The sequence below is a fragment of the Pezoporus occidentalis genome, unplaced genomic scaffold, assembly GCF_034315485.1.
Source record: "Pezoporus occidentalis ecotype Australia unplaced genomic scaffold, CSIRO_AGI_Poc_V1 ctg36, whole genome shotgun sequence".
NCBI classification, from domain to species: Eukaryota; Metazoa; Chordata; class Aves; order Psittaciformes; family Psittacidae; genus Pezoporus; species Pezoporus occidentalis.
In genome coordinates this window covers 3406382-3419323 of record NW_026915591.1, presented here as the reverse complement: position 1 = coordinate 3419323, position 12942 = coordinate 3406382, and the positions used below count along the sequence as shown (strand labels likewise).

The 12942-nt window shown below is 47.0% G+C and overlaps 1 protein-coding gene across 1 annotated transcript in view; it reads left to right on the top strand.

Moving 5' to 3' along the window:
• The window catches only part of DAAM1 (dishevelled associated activator of morphogenesis 1), an 81751-nt gene extending 78033 nt beyond the window's left edge, over positions 1-3718 (top strand). The window contains exons 26-27 of the mRNA XM_062630790.1: positions 275-445; positions 882-3718. Of these exons, the coding sequence (XP_062486774.1) occupies positions 275-445; positions 882-1091 (381 nt within the window). The 3' untranslated portion in view covers positions 1092-3718. The remainder of the gene's footprint in view (positions 1-274; positions 446-881) is intronic.
• Positions 3719-12942: the final 9224 nt, after the last annotated feature.

Sequence of the window (12942 nt, the reverse complement as noted above, 5' to 3'; positions counted from 1 at the left end):
AGCTGTGGCGTAGGGAGGTGCAGCAATGCCAGAGGCAAGAAGGGGAGAGGGGGCTCAGGAATGATCCAGGTTGCTCTTACAGGGCCAGCAGGTAAAACGTCAGATGATTTATTCCATGTTTAAGTCAAGGTTTGATGAAGCAAAGCCCTTCTTTCTGCCATGGCTGCTGGAAGTGTTTCTTTATGGTCCATCAGGTCTAAGGCTTCTCATGGGAGGTTTTGCCAGTGTGATGCGTATCTCCAAGGTTAATGGAACCCTGTTTTCTCTCTCCCAGTTTTCCAAGGCTGTGAAGCACTTTGGAGAAGACACAGACAAAATGCAGCCTGACGAGTTCTTCGGCATCTTTGACCAGTTCCTTCAAGCTGTGACTGAGGCCAAGCAAGAGAATGAAAACATGAGGAGGAGGAAGGAGGAGGAGGAGCGCCGGGCACGCATGGAGGCACAGGTGAGCAGACATCTGTTCAGCAGCACCCCTGGGGCACCTGGAGATGGCAACCATATTGCATTGTACCCATGGTGGCCACTGTGGCACAGGAAGCACTGAAGCCTGGGCAGGGAGCTTTTGTGCTTTAGACCCACTGGCTTTTCACTGTTGATTGTTTAATTAATGACCTTGGGTTTGTGAGATGTTGGAGCTAAAACATGCAGCAGAGCTGGTGCTGCCTGTGTGCTGTTGTGACCCAGCAGCAGCAGCCATGATGCTGTGGACCTCAGCCTATGGGTTGTATCAATAACCCTTACCAGCTCTTGCATGCTAAGCACTGGGGTGGGATACCATTCTTGTTTCATGAGTTTGGGGGTCACCATGCATGTGTTGGGCACTCCCACAACCTCATCCATGAGAGTGAGATGTCTCCTTTCCCTCTCTCCATGGCACATAGCTGAAGGAGCAGCGGGAGCGGGAGCGCAAGGCAAGGAAGGCAAAAGAGAGTGGGGAGGAAGGCGGTGAGTTCGATGACCTCGTCTCAGCCCTGCGTTCCGGCGAAGTCTTTGACAAGGACCTGTCCAAACTGAAGCGCAACCGCAAGCGCATCACCAACCAGCTGGCTGACAGCGGCCGTGAGAGGCCCGTCACCAAGCTCAACTTCTGAACAACAAGCTGCAACAACAAAGCCCAACAGAAAAATGTGGGTTAGTCTTTTTGAAGTGACGTGGGAGGGGTTCTTCCCATTATACTGCCTTGCAATAGAAAGCGAAACAGTGGCACACTCTTTCTCACCACGGGCAAGTGTGTATGTGTGTATATACTGTGTATATAGTTGGATCGGGAGCATGGATGGAGCTGTGTCGGCAGCCCACCTTGATGGGCACTGCCTCCTCCCCTCCAACCTGCTCTGAAAAGTAGTTCTCCCCATGCACAAGCACAATGCCGCATCTGCGGAACAAGAGAGGACCCAACCCAGAGACACCGGTGGTCCCCATGGGCCCGAAAGGCAATGGGAAGCTGCTCTCCTGCCTGGAACGCCCCAGGCCATTTGCAGGGGTCGCCTTGCACACAAGCCGAGTGGTTTAAAGAAGAAAAGAAAAAAATACAAAGTTGACTGAACTTTAATCCATTGGTTGTTTTTTCTTTTCTCGTTGTTGTGATTATTCCAAAAACTTTGCAGATCCGTACTTTCGCGCTGGCTCCTGAGCTTGGCGCCACGGGTGCTCCCAGCAATGCTCTTCCCGTCATCCTTGGGAAATGCTCTTTTTCCTCTTACCACCACCTTACTAAAGGAAAAGTTTACCCCAAAGTGCTTATTGCTCTAACGCCGCACAGATGTATTTATACTTCTGCAATGTTTTCTGGCCCAGGACGGTGGGAAAGGTTGGTTCTCAGAGGAGACAAAGAGCATAAACTTTTGTGTTGTAATTTTTATTCTTCCTTTCTGTTCAATGGGACAAACTGTATCCTCATAAAGGTGGGTCAGGACCAAAGGTCTCTGATACACAAAGGGGCTGGTGCAAAACCCACCAGCTTTCAACAACCTTCTTTTCTCTTTTCCTTATCAGATACACAGAAGCAGTGATGCCAAGAAACGCTCATCTCTTAGCCAGGTCCTTTTTTTGACTGGTTTGCTGTTCATTGTCATTGCAAATTTGTAAGCAGAACTACCTGTCAAATGTCAGTCCAAAAACACGATAAAACAAAATAATAAAAATAATTCAAAGCTCTCAGGGAGTAATAATTTAAGGGTTTAGAAAATTAAGAATTGGAGAATAAAAAGTAGCCACCATTAACATATTAATGTTTCTATTGTTAAATTATACTGAGTATATAGAGGACTGTTACTTTTTACTTTTATTTATTTGTGCTGTGGTTTTTAAGAAAACAAAACAAAACCTTTTTATACCACCAATACTTTTGCGATCCTTTTTTTTGTTTGTTTGTTCTTTTTCCTGTGGAGAGATGAGTTTGTCCCTGTTGCACTAGATAGTAACACTATTTGAAATAAGGTTGGGTTGGTTGGGTTTTTTTGTCAGATAATCGGTATTACTGGTGGGGTATGGGATGTCAGTTAACTATATGTACTGTATAGCAAAAGTGCTGTTTAAACTAATTTGTATAAAAAGAAATACGGTTCTAAGCACCTGAAGGCCACGGGGTCTGCGTGCTGAGTGAAAGCTGTGAAATCTCTGTCTAACCAGAGTTGTCAAGAGCTATGGTTTTACCATTTTGTTCTTTTCTTCATTGCAACTTTTGACACACTGTAGATTAAAAAAAAAAAAAAAAGACAAAAAAAAGACAAAGTTCTTTCTGAGTAGCATTTAAAGCAGTAAGAAATATAATAAATAAAGCAGATAAGTGCAAAAACAACGTCCAGCACCTCGTATCCAAGCAGCTGCAAAACCTGCAGATTATGTGCAAAGGTGGAGTTAAGCACTTTGCTTTAAGAAGGAGGGGGAAGTAAAAACAAAAGGCAATGATAATACTATTCCTTAACTAAAGTGCCTCTATTTATATTTTTTATTTATGGCTGAAAAAAAAACGGGGCTGATACAATTGAGGGAATGGACTTGGGGGGGGGGGGGGGAAATTAAAATATATATTAAAAAAAAGAAGAAGATAAGGTTAAAAAACAGCAGTCTGGCCTTTGATGGTTTAAGGAATCGTTGGTCACACACGTTGTAATTCGAAAGGCTGTGGGAGTTGCAAAGGGCAATCTCCTCCCGGGGCCCTGGGTGCAGGGCTCGGCCACCAGCACTCAGCCCCAGCTCCTGCCTCCGTGACCCCAGTGCCACATCAGGACCTTTCCTGACAGATTTCCTCTTGCCCTTCCAAACCTGTTTGTTGTTTTGGGGTTTTTTAATATTGTTTTACAACAGCCTCCTTACCGGGCTGAGTTTGCCATTTCTTTGTTTTCTTTCAAAAAAATAGAAAAAAGAAAAAAAAAATATCTCTATAAATAAATACGAAGGCTGTGTGCAGGTAATTCCATGTGCCATTGTCGAAAACTACTTTTAGATTGGTGCTGGTGTAAGTAGCCATTCTTTCCTCTTTGGTGTGTATTTTAAAGATGATTTTTTTTTTAATAATGCCAAAAAAAAATCCATAACAATTTGTAAACTGAAGTATATGTCTTGGACCTTATTAGCTTTGTAGTGACCAAGGTAGTCTGTTAGGTGCAAGGATGTTAGTAGTCTTAGCTAGTGGGAAATGCTGTGTAATGTTATGAGACTGTACATTTTCTAAGATGGCAATATGCAATAAAGAAAAACAATTTCAGTGAGTGTATGTGGCAGAGCCAGAAGTCAATTTTTTTTTTGGGGGGGGGGAGGGAAATAGGATATTTGGGGATTGAGACAGGTGTTGAAAAACAAAGCCGCCTGCAGGTTGCTCTTTTTTGGGGGTATTTGCAGTCATTGCTGGTGTTGGCTGGTAACCCCGCTTTATCACTTTCCTGTGTGCTGGGGTTTAGGTGGTCGAGCGTTTTTCCACTCTCCTGGCTTGCAGCATGGTCCCCCACTTGTGGGCTCTGAAACACCTCCCAGTTAGCAACCCCATTCAGTTCTGCGTTGTTGCTGATGCCTGTTCCAGCCTTGGTGATAACCTTTCTAGCAGCATGCTACTGAAGCAGCCACCTGGTTTGAATTGTCGGGTCACATACATCCCTTTCTGCAGCTGACGTCGCCAGACCAGTGCTGCCAGGGCTGGCTGGCATGTCTGTAACAAGCCTATCTAGACACGCTAGAGGTGTTTTCTTGGCAGTAGACCAAACCCTTCCTGGCCTGTTCACACTCACCATTCCCACACACCTTCCTGTCTCGGCTCTGTGTTATTTTCTTCTTTTTCCAATGCTCTTTGCATGAGTGATCTTTGCAGCACTTGACACCCCCAGACCTCACTGTTTGCAGAGATGGCAGCATTATGCTCAGACCCATATGCTTTCTAATCTTTTCAGGGCTTTCCCCAGTATAACCAGTAAGCTGGCACTGAGCCAGCACAGATGGGATGTCTAACACATCCCTGGGCTTGGGGCTTCCTTTCGTGTGATCCTAACCAGCGTCAGGGCGGCATACATGGCAGCACTCTCCTATTTATATCCCATGGCCAGTGTTGCCAGCCACAGAGCATATTTATGGCCTGGCGTTGGTCAAAACTGGGCTGGCAGGGAGCACAGGGCAGGGGTGAAGAGCACAGCTGCCACCATGGTGCCTGGCAGTTGGGTGGGCTGGTGATGCCTTGCGAAAGCAGCCCCAGGCTGTGTAGTGAGAGGATTCAAGCAAAAGGGAAATGGCTCCAGATGCTCTTCCCTTCATAAATCCCCATGTCCCCAGCACAATGATGCTCTGGGGTGCATCCATAAATGCAATAATGCCCAAGCCCTACAACCCCATGAGGACCTGAAATTCTGGTTAATGGCAGATTGCAGGTATCCTGGGCCACACTTGTGTGTGACACAGGATGGGCCCCAGGACAGGGACAGGGTGGCAGTGGGAGATGAGCAAGGACAGGGTACAGCTTTTTATTCAACCAAGATATCTGAGAGGGGAAAAAAGCCTAGCAACATGCAAGTTTCCTAGCCTGCAAACCCTTCCTCAAGGCTGAAATAGCAGCATCTATGGCTTGAGAACATAAATTGGAGATACAAAGCTGATCATCCCAGAGGTAAGAGGACTGGGGTAGCAGATGCTGGACTGGTGCTTAGTGAACCCATGTGGCCAGGAGCTCATATCTCCAATGGCCTGGCTATCTGGGATTGCATCTGAAAAAGAGCTTCTTTGCCCCAAATCCTGGATGCTCTCTTCAGTTAAAGCCATGAGGAGGGTGTGCTGGACAGGAAAAACCTTCCCAGACCCAATGGTGCCAGGGGAGCTGCTGGGCATGGTGCTCACAGAGGTCTTGCCCCATGGGGCCACCTGGGTTGGTGGCACCAAACCTGATGAGCCAGCTTTGCCTATGCTCTGCTTCAGCCCCACAGCTTTCTCTGCTGTGAAGGCTGGGAGTCCTGCCAGAGCCAGTGTCAGGTATCAGTTCCCATACCCAACCTGTTATCCTTGTCATCATGCTATAGCTTGGAAAAGATGAGTCAAGATGTTGGGGCAATGACCTGATGCAGGCACAGCATTGCATGCAAAATCCAGCTCAGCAAGTAGGGCAGACATGGCTCAATGGGGAGACTCCTGCCCCCTGGCCCTGCTGGCATCACTGCCCCTTTGGTGGCACTGGCAAGCAGTGGCAGGGTGCTGGGTTAGGAGGAGCTTGCTGGACTTGATGTCCAAACGTATTTATTTATTCCCAAGGGAGGGTACAGCGGGACCAATGGGTCTGTCAGGCTTTGACGTGCCTCCTGGAGACCCTCAGGAAAGAGTAAGCAAAGCGGAGACGCTGGCAGTCCTGCATTGCAGCTGGACCTGGCTATGTCCCCAGTGCCTATGTCACAGCTCAAGCAGCTGCTCTGGGGTAAAATTGCACTTCGCCAACCAAAATCATGCTCTTGCACAGCCTGGTCAGCAGATGTATGGCCTTTGTGCAGGGCTGGCACTGCTGAGGCACCCCAGGAACAGGCTCATCCCTCAGTGCAGAAACTAGTGTAGCAGTAAAACCCCATAAACAAACCTGGGTATTTCTGTACCAGCCTGTGCTATGGGGTGAACATGCCCTTCGATCTGTGCTTCTGGGAGGCAGGGAGGGCAGAGAGGGTGGGAGACGCCAAGCTGACACAAAGGCTGATGGGTGCAGGAGGGAGGCTACGAGCCACCGCCATTCCCTCTCCTGCAGGAATCCCACAGATGCCTCTCCTGTGGCATCTCTTCCTGGCATTGCTCAGGGTCCTGCAATATATCCATGTGAAACAGGGAGTTCTCCATTTTAATCAGGTGTGCTCTGACTTGAAACCTCTGAGCATTTTATATTATTCTTAGCTTTAAACCAGGTTTGCTGAGTGTGCGCAGGTGAGGCAGGGAGCTGGGAGCTCTGCGCTGCCGGGCCCCAGCAGAGCCCCCGGGAAAGGCAGCACCACCATCTGCTGGCACTTTCCAGACTTCGGAGCTGTCAAGTGCTTAGGGGTACCAGAAGCTTTTCCATCTGCTTGAATTCGTGCTTGTGTACATTCATACAGCTTTTCTACTTTCCCAAGCTCTGTGCAAAGCATTCCCTGGGCTCACGATGAGGGAACCCCAGCCTTGTGCTTTGTTTAGCTCCAGACCTCTGCCTGAAACCCTTTTTACTGTAAAATCAGAGTGTGAAGCACTCAGGAAAGACTTAATTTCTATGGCAAACCTTTCCAATTCAATAGCAGGGGGAGATCACCATTTGAGTTACATTTTCTGGAAAGAATCCACAATTCAGATGCTGTATTAAAAACCTGATGTGACCTCAGGGACTGGATATTACCAAATGTTCTGTAAAATGCACCAGACTGAGCACAGAAGCCACAGGCACAGGTCAGGAAAGAGCACAAATGCCATGGCACATTAGATTTCACTGAAGAAATAACTGACCTGATTATTCAGAGCACTTTTTCTCCTGATGCTGAGATCAGTTCACAGGATGTTGCTAGGTCACGTGAGCAAATCACATTTACATGGTTGTGAGGGTACTGCCGGGTGAGCAGTTTAGGAGAAATCTATCTTGCTGCTTTTGTCCACATCTGTGACCCTGAGGGATTTTGATTTGGAGGACACATCCAGAGGGTTTTGTTCCTCACCGGCTGCAGCACCATCATCTCCCCAGCTGCCTTTCACTGTGGTGGGGTGTGCTAACCCAGTGCTACCTGTCAGCCTCAACAAGCAGCCAGCACAGTGCCCACGAGCAGCACCAACCTGGGGTCAATTTCCACACTTTAGTGAAGCCCTCTGGCCAAGCTACCAAGCGTAAACCCAAGTGTTTAAGCCTGCACATTACTAATGCTAGCAGAAGCAGGTGGAGGGATTCCTGCTGCCTTCAGCCAGACTTGCCCTGGGAGAAACAGGGGTGTTCCTGCACATGTGGAAGGGCAGGAAGCTCTTCTCCTCCCTTGGAGGAATGCCATTTTTCTAAGTGACTTCCCCAAAGTCACCCCTGCTGCAATCTTCTTCTTGCGGTGGCAAGGGGGAGAGAGTGTTTGCATGTCTGAAGGGAAAGCAGACAAGCTGTGAAGCACTGAGGTTTGCAAATGCCTTTAACTCTTCGGTGCACACAACAATAAAAAACCCTCTGAGAAAAGGTAGAATCCTCTCTTCACACCAAAGCTTTAAAAAAAAACCCTTTTTTTTTTCAGTTTGTGAATCCCTTTAGATGCTCCCTAGTTTCTGAGCTGACTATGGAATAAATAAGGCTGAAAATAGTTTATAAAGGCAAGAATAATGAATACATATAATTACAGATCCCAAATATTCAGAAATTCCTCCCCAGTCAGTTTTGCAAGCTCCTGGCAGTGCTTGTCTTTTTGAAACCAGCTGAATCTGGAGGAGCGAAGTGACAGCAAGTCAAGAAACAGCACAAATAACAAACTGCCCCTTTTGGAGTGAATTACTTCCTCTGCTGAACCATAGCTGGATCCAGCTCATCTTTCACGATCACCCTAGACGCCTGTGGGCACACTGATAGGCTGTTTCACCCAATACAAACAGCCCAAACAAGGCTCCAGGGCTTGACTGCTGCCTGAGTAGCAAGCACCAGCAGGGCCCCTCCAGTTGGGGTGGCGAGATGAGCACAATGTCTCTGCAAAAAATACATGGATTATTCTTCGGCTGTGGCTATTACAGACTGTGCTAGAAGAGCCTGGGCTTAAAGCTCAGCTGAAACCCCACTCCTGAGATGTGTGGAGCTGAGCAGAGTGGTGATGCCAGCAGTAATGGGGACAGGAGCAGGGCAGGGCTCATACAGACACACCAGCCTGGCCCAGGACCTGCTTGGACAGTGCTGGCAGCTCCAGATCCCTAGGACAGAAATGTTGGAGGATGTCACCACCTGCCTTCCTTCTGGCAGAGCTTCCTTGTGAGGAGGGATACTTTGCAAGTGAATCCCACGCAGGATCTGACCCTCAGCACATATCAAGTTGTGTTGGCATTCCCTTTGCCTTTGAGCCCCGCTCACTTAATCTCCTCTGGATTCAGCCACAGCCTCCTGGGATCGTCTTGGCCAAGCAGATCATCCATCACTCCCCAGCGAGACTAATGCAGGTCCTGGTGTTGCTCCTTGGGGTTCCAGCAACTTTCACTTTGATTTCCCCAGTGACTCATCCATTTTATGCCACTGAGAGGGATTTACAGTCTGCCTCTCCATGTTGCTTTTCCTCCTTCTCACAGTGGTGATTTCCTAGGAAAAAAAAAGTATCTAGAAACACAGAACTGTTCCCCAAGTACTTCACCTGGTGTGACTGTAGATGCTTCAAGCCCCAAGCAGTGTTCTACCAGCAGCATGGGATTAAGCACCCATTGTTCTTTTGCAAATTGGGACCAGTAAGAGGGCTGGCCATGGTATGGATAGTGCACACATCCAGCCCCAGTGAACCCAATGGGACTTACCCCACATGTCCTGGCAAGCTCAGGGCTTGCAGCAGCAAAGCAGCACAGTGTTGCTGGGCATGGAGACACTCGAGCCAAGATTACATTGCAGGTTACTCCTCCTGCAGGATTTGGGGCCGTTTTATTCTGCTGGCACTTAGTTACTACTTTGTGGCTCTGTAATTCTTTGCAAGCAGCTCTCGAGGTGCACCCATTTATTATTAACAATAAGAGTCACCATATAAAAAATACAAATGCAGCTAAAGTGAGGACACAGCTCTGCTGCTGAACTAAGCACCCTGCTAGCACCAGGACTGATCTCACCAAGCATCTGGGCTGGAGCTTTTGCAGTTCTGGAGACCATGCAGCACAGATGCTAGCCAGCTAGAGAGTACAAAGTGCCACTTTCCTGATGTGCTTTCCAAATTATTTGTTTCAGTCTCAACAAAAAACCTTCCAAAGAGCAGCATGTGTAGAGCTTAATAATTGCCATCCTTGAAACTAGGTTTCAAAGGGATATGCTTAGGGCTTGCACTGCATTGTTTGCAACTTGAAATATAGCAGTGGTGAGTTGACTGCTAGGTCTCATTACAGAAGGAGGCCTTAGGATCGTTAGCTGTGCTGGCTGCTTAGATCTCTGCTGGCATCTACTGGACATACAAACCAACACCAGGGCTGAAAGAGAAGCAGGAAAGGGGAATCTCATTCACATGAGATATTCTGGTTCGGGTGATTACTGTCAGCTATTACAGCCTGTCACACTGTCACTTATAAATTACTAGTTGTTAGCAGGTTTTAAGCTATGCACAAAGCGTTTGCTCTGAACCAGGACCTCATCCAGAGACTAGGTAGGGAGTGGAAAATAATGACTTGAATTAATATAATGATTAAATCAACAGCAAAACTAGCACTGACTCCAGCTGGAACAGTACCTTCTAAAATGATTGTCACTCATCAAGACTTGATGTTTTTGTTCTAAGATACAATGCATCAGTTGTATCATTGCCAGACAGTATGGAACTCTTAGACTGCGGGTAAGTATGCTGGGAAGTCAACGAGGGACTAAAGAGCCCAAGGACTAATTTTTAATTTGGTTTGACTAACGTCACTGCTATCTGATCTTCATATCATGTGAACTGCTCTCATGCCAAATACCCTGCACTGAATAAATGACAAGATTTTTGAATTGGGTTGCTAACACAATGTCCCAACATCCTTTGCAGAGCCCTTTCCAGATGAGACTGTGGTTTGCCTTGTATCCAGGCTCATGTCAATGGAGGAAGAAGGAAAGTTTGCAGAGCTATGGCTGGAGGGTTGGAGCCTTAGAGCTACTTTTGCAGTGTCTAAAACCTTGGTGTCTTGCTGCCTTCTGAGTTATCCTTCAGCTTAAAGAAAGAGGCTCACTGAGTGGGGCACAGCAGCATGAGCATCTAAAAGACGTGGAGCTAATGTCCCCATTAGTGGCTTAGCCAGGAGCTGCTTCCTGTGATATTTTCTTACCTGGAAAAAAGTCGCTGCAACCATAGACAGAGTTTTCAGAGCTACAGTAAAACAGTGAGGTAAACCTCAGGTCTCCTTCTGGAAGAACCCATGGACACTTGTACCTGTATTGTCAGGTACGAGGACAGACTCACACACCGGCTTGTTTGCTAGCATGGCCAAGACCTTCTCGCCTGCTCTGCACTGTTGGTGAGAGGCAGCAACCTTCAGCACAGCTGGGACCTAGCAGCATTCCAAGTACCATTTCAGCAGGCAGCCTGCAGCCTTTGGTGTGGTTTATGTGTGTTTGTATGTGTGTTTCTCTCTCTGCTGTTTGTGATTTAAGACACTTCACTGTTTGGCAGTGTTTTTTAAAACACAGCTTTTAAAATGTGGGTGTAGAGACCTGTGTAGTCTGTAGACCTGCAATGTTACCTGACTTGTTCAACAGTGCTGTGATATGAGGAGCGGCTGAGGGATCTGGGTTTGTTTTGCCTGGAGAAAAGGAAGCTGAGGGAAGATTGTATCACTCTCTCCACTACCAGAGATGAAATTATAATGAGGTGGGGGTTAATCCCTTCTCCCAAGTAACAAGTGACAGGACAAAGAGTAAGTGGCCTCAAGTTGCACCAGGGGAGGTTTAGATTGGATATTAGAAAAAGGTTCTTCACCAAAAGGGTTGTCAAGCATTGGAACAGGCTACCCAGGGAAGTGGTTGAGACAACATTTCTGGAGGTATTAAAAAGATGTGCAGATGTAGCACTTAGGAACATGGTTTAGTGGTGGGGTTGGCAGTGCCAGGTTGAGGGTTGGACTTAGAAGGTCTTTTCCAATCAAAACGATTCTGTGGAATCGTTATAACCTATAATCATAGAATCACAGAATGATTCTATGACTATGAGGAGTACAGAACAAGCAGAGCTTTAAAACACAGGCTGGCTCTCTATTGGAGCTGCAGCAGCTCCACGTCAAAAAGAATCTGGTCAAGAATCTCCCCTCCTACAGCCCAAGTTCGTGTTTAACAGAAATGTGCTGCTTTGTGATGGCTCAATGACTGCAGCCAGCTGCCCTCATTCAGCTCTTCACATACAAGATTAATTATGAGCACCAGTCAGTCCTTGTTAAAAATATGTTAATATCTGTGTTGTTCCAGCTTCACTACCACCTTCCTAGAAAGCTGTGTTGGTTCACTCCTGATGCAACTCCCATGATGCTTCATGGTCGACCTCAGCCCTGGCATTCCCAATCCTGCCCCTGTCAGAACTGCCAGAAAAACAAAACCAGCATGCAAAAGAGGGAATGAATGGTTTCTGTTGTTTAGTACCTGAGCTGGCTAGTGACAGTCAGTTGTGGTGGTATGTACAGAAGGGACTGGGCAGTTGGCCAGAGCCAAGCACTGAGGGGAACAGGACCACCCTTTTCATGGGCTTTTAGCCATGTTAGCCAGTATGTTTAGCCAATGCAGCCATAGCACTTGATGGCATGCCACGAGCCAGGCACAGCAGTGCTGGGCCTTCATCTTCTTCATTTCCTTAACCCACTAACTATACCTTAGTTCATCTACTCTGACCAAGTTTGTTCCAGTTGGCAGATAGAGCTCTTCTTGCATGCAAAAAGTGCAAAAGAACCCTGTAAGTCTCTGTGGTGCTAAAGACAGGGAGGCTCTAAATGATCACTTCTGGTTAAAGTACAGGTTCTGCTTCAGACCTGCAGAGGGGCCAGACTAAAAACAGCAACATCCTTTTCCATACAGAGTTCATACTGCAATACACACCAACATGCTAGCTCTACCACAGCCAGAGGATCAGAGTTAGGGTGCAGCTGTTCTGCAGGTGATACATGAACTACAAGTGGTCTTTGCGCACTGTCTGAATTACACAAGGCTATGAGTATTGAGTTAGACAGTTTTCCTTGCTTCTGTCTTCCCTGCATTACAGAGCACTGGAATTTATTCTAAGGACTGTTGCTACAACTCATGGAGCAATAACCCTTCTGGGAAGGCAGAACCCTACGGGTTTTCTTTGCTACCTCCTGGATCATAGCTGAAGTTTTCTATAGGTAAGAGTCAATGACTAGTGGAACTCAGGCAAATGCTCTTGAAGCTGTCTAAACACCAGAGTGCTCTTTCTGGCAAATTAGCCTGCACAAGTCTCCTTGTTACCACCTGCCAGCTACCTAGATAAGAGTTAAATCTAATCTCATTATTCACAACCACCTCTTTCACTTTACACTGGCCATAATTTGCTGTGGAAGGGCAGGTATGCAAAAAAATTCCTGTCCTACCCTTCTAACAAGTCACTGGTGTTCACCTGCTGTCAGCTGCTGTGAAAAGCTGTGTATTTTTGTACAGCTTCCCTCTGAAACAGTATGAATATACTGTCCAACTTGCAAAACCCGGGACCTGCAGGGCAAAGTATCAGTGCTGAGCAGCTGTCAAGGGTCAAATTTTTTCCTCCTGGACTTCATGAGCTTCCCAGAAGAAAATTACAGTAATGCTCACAGCATGGACAAGAGCTGCATTAAAATTTCACAAGTGATTAGGTCTCTCTC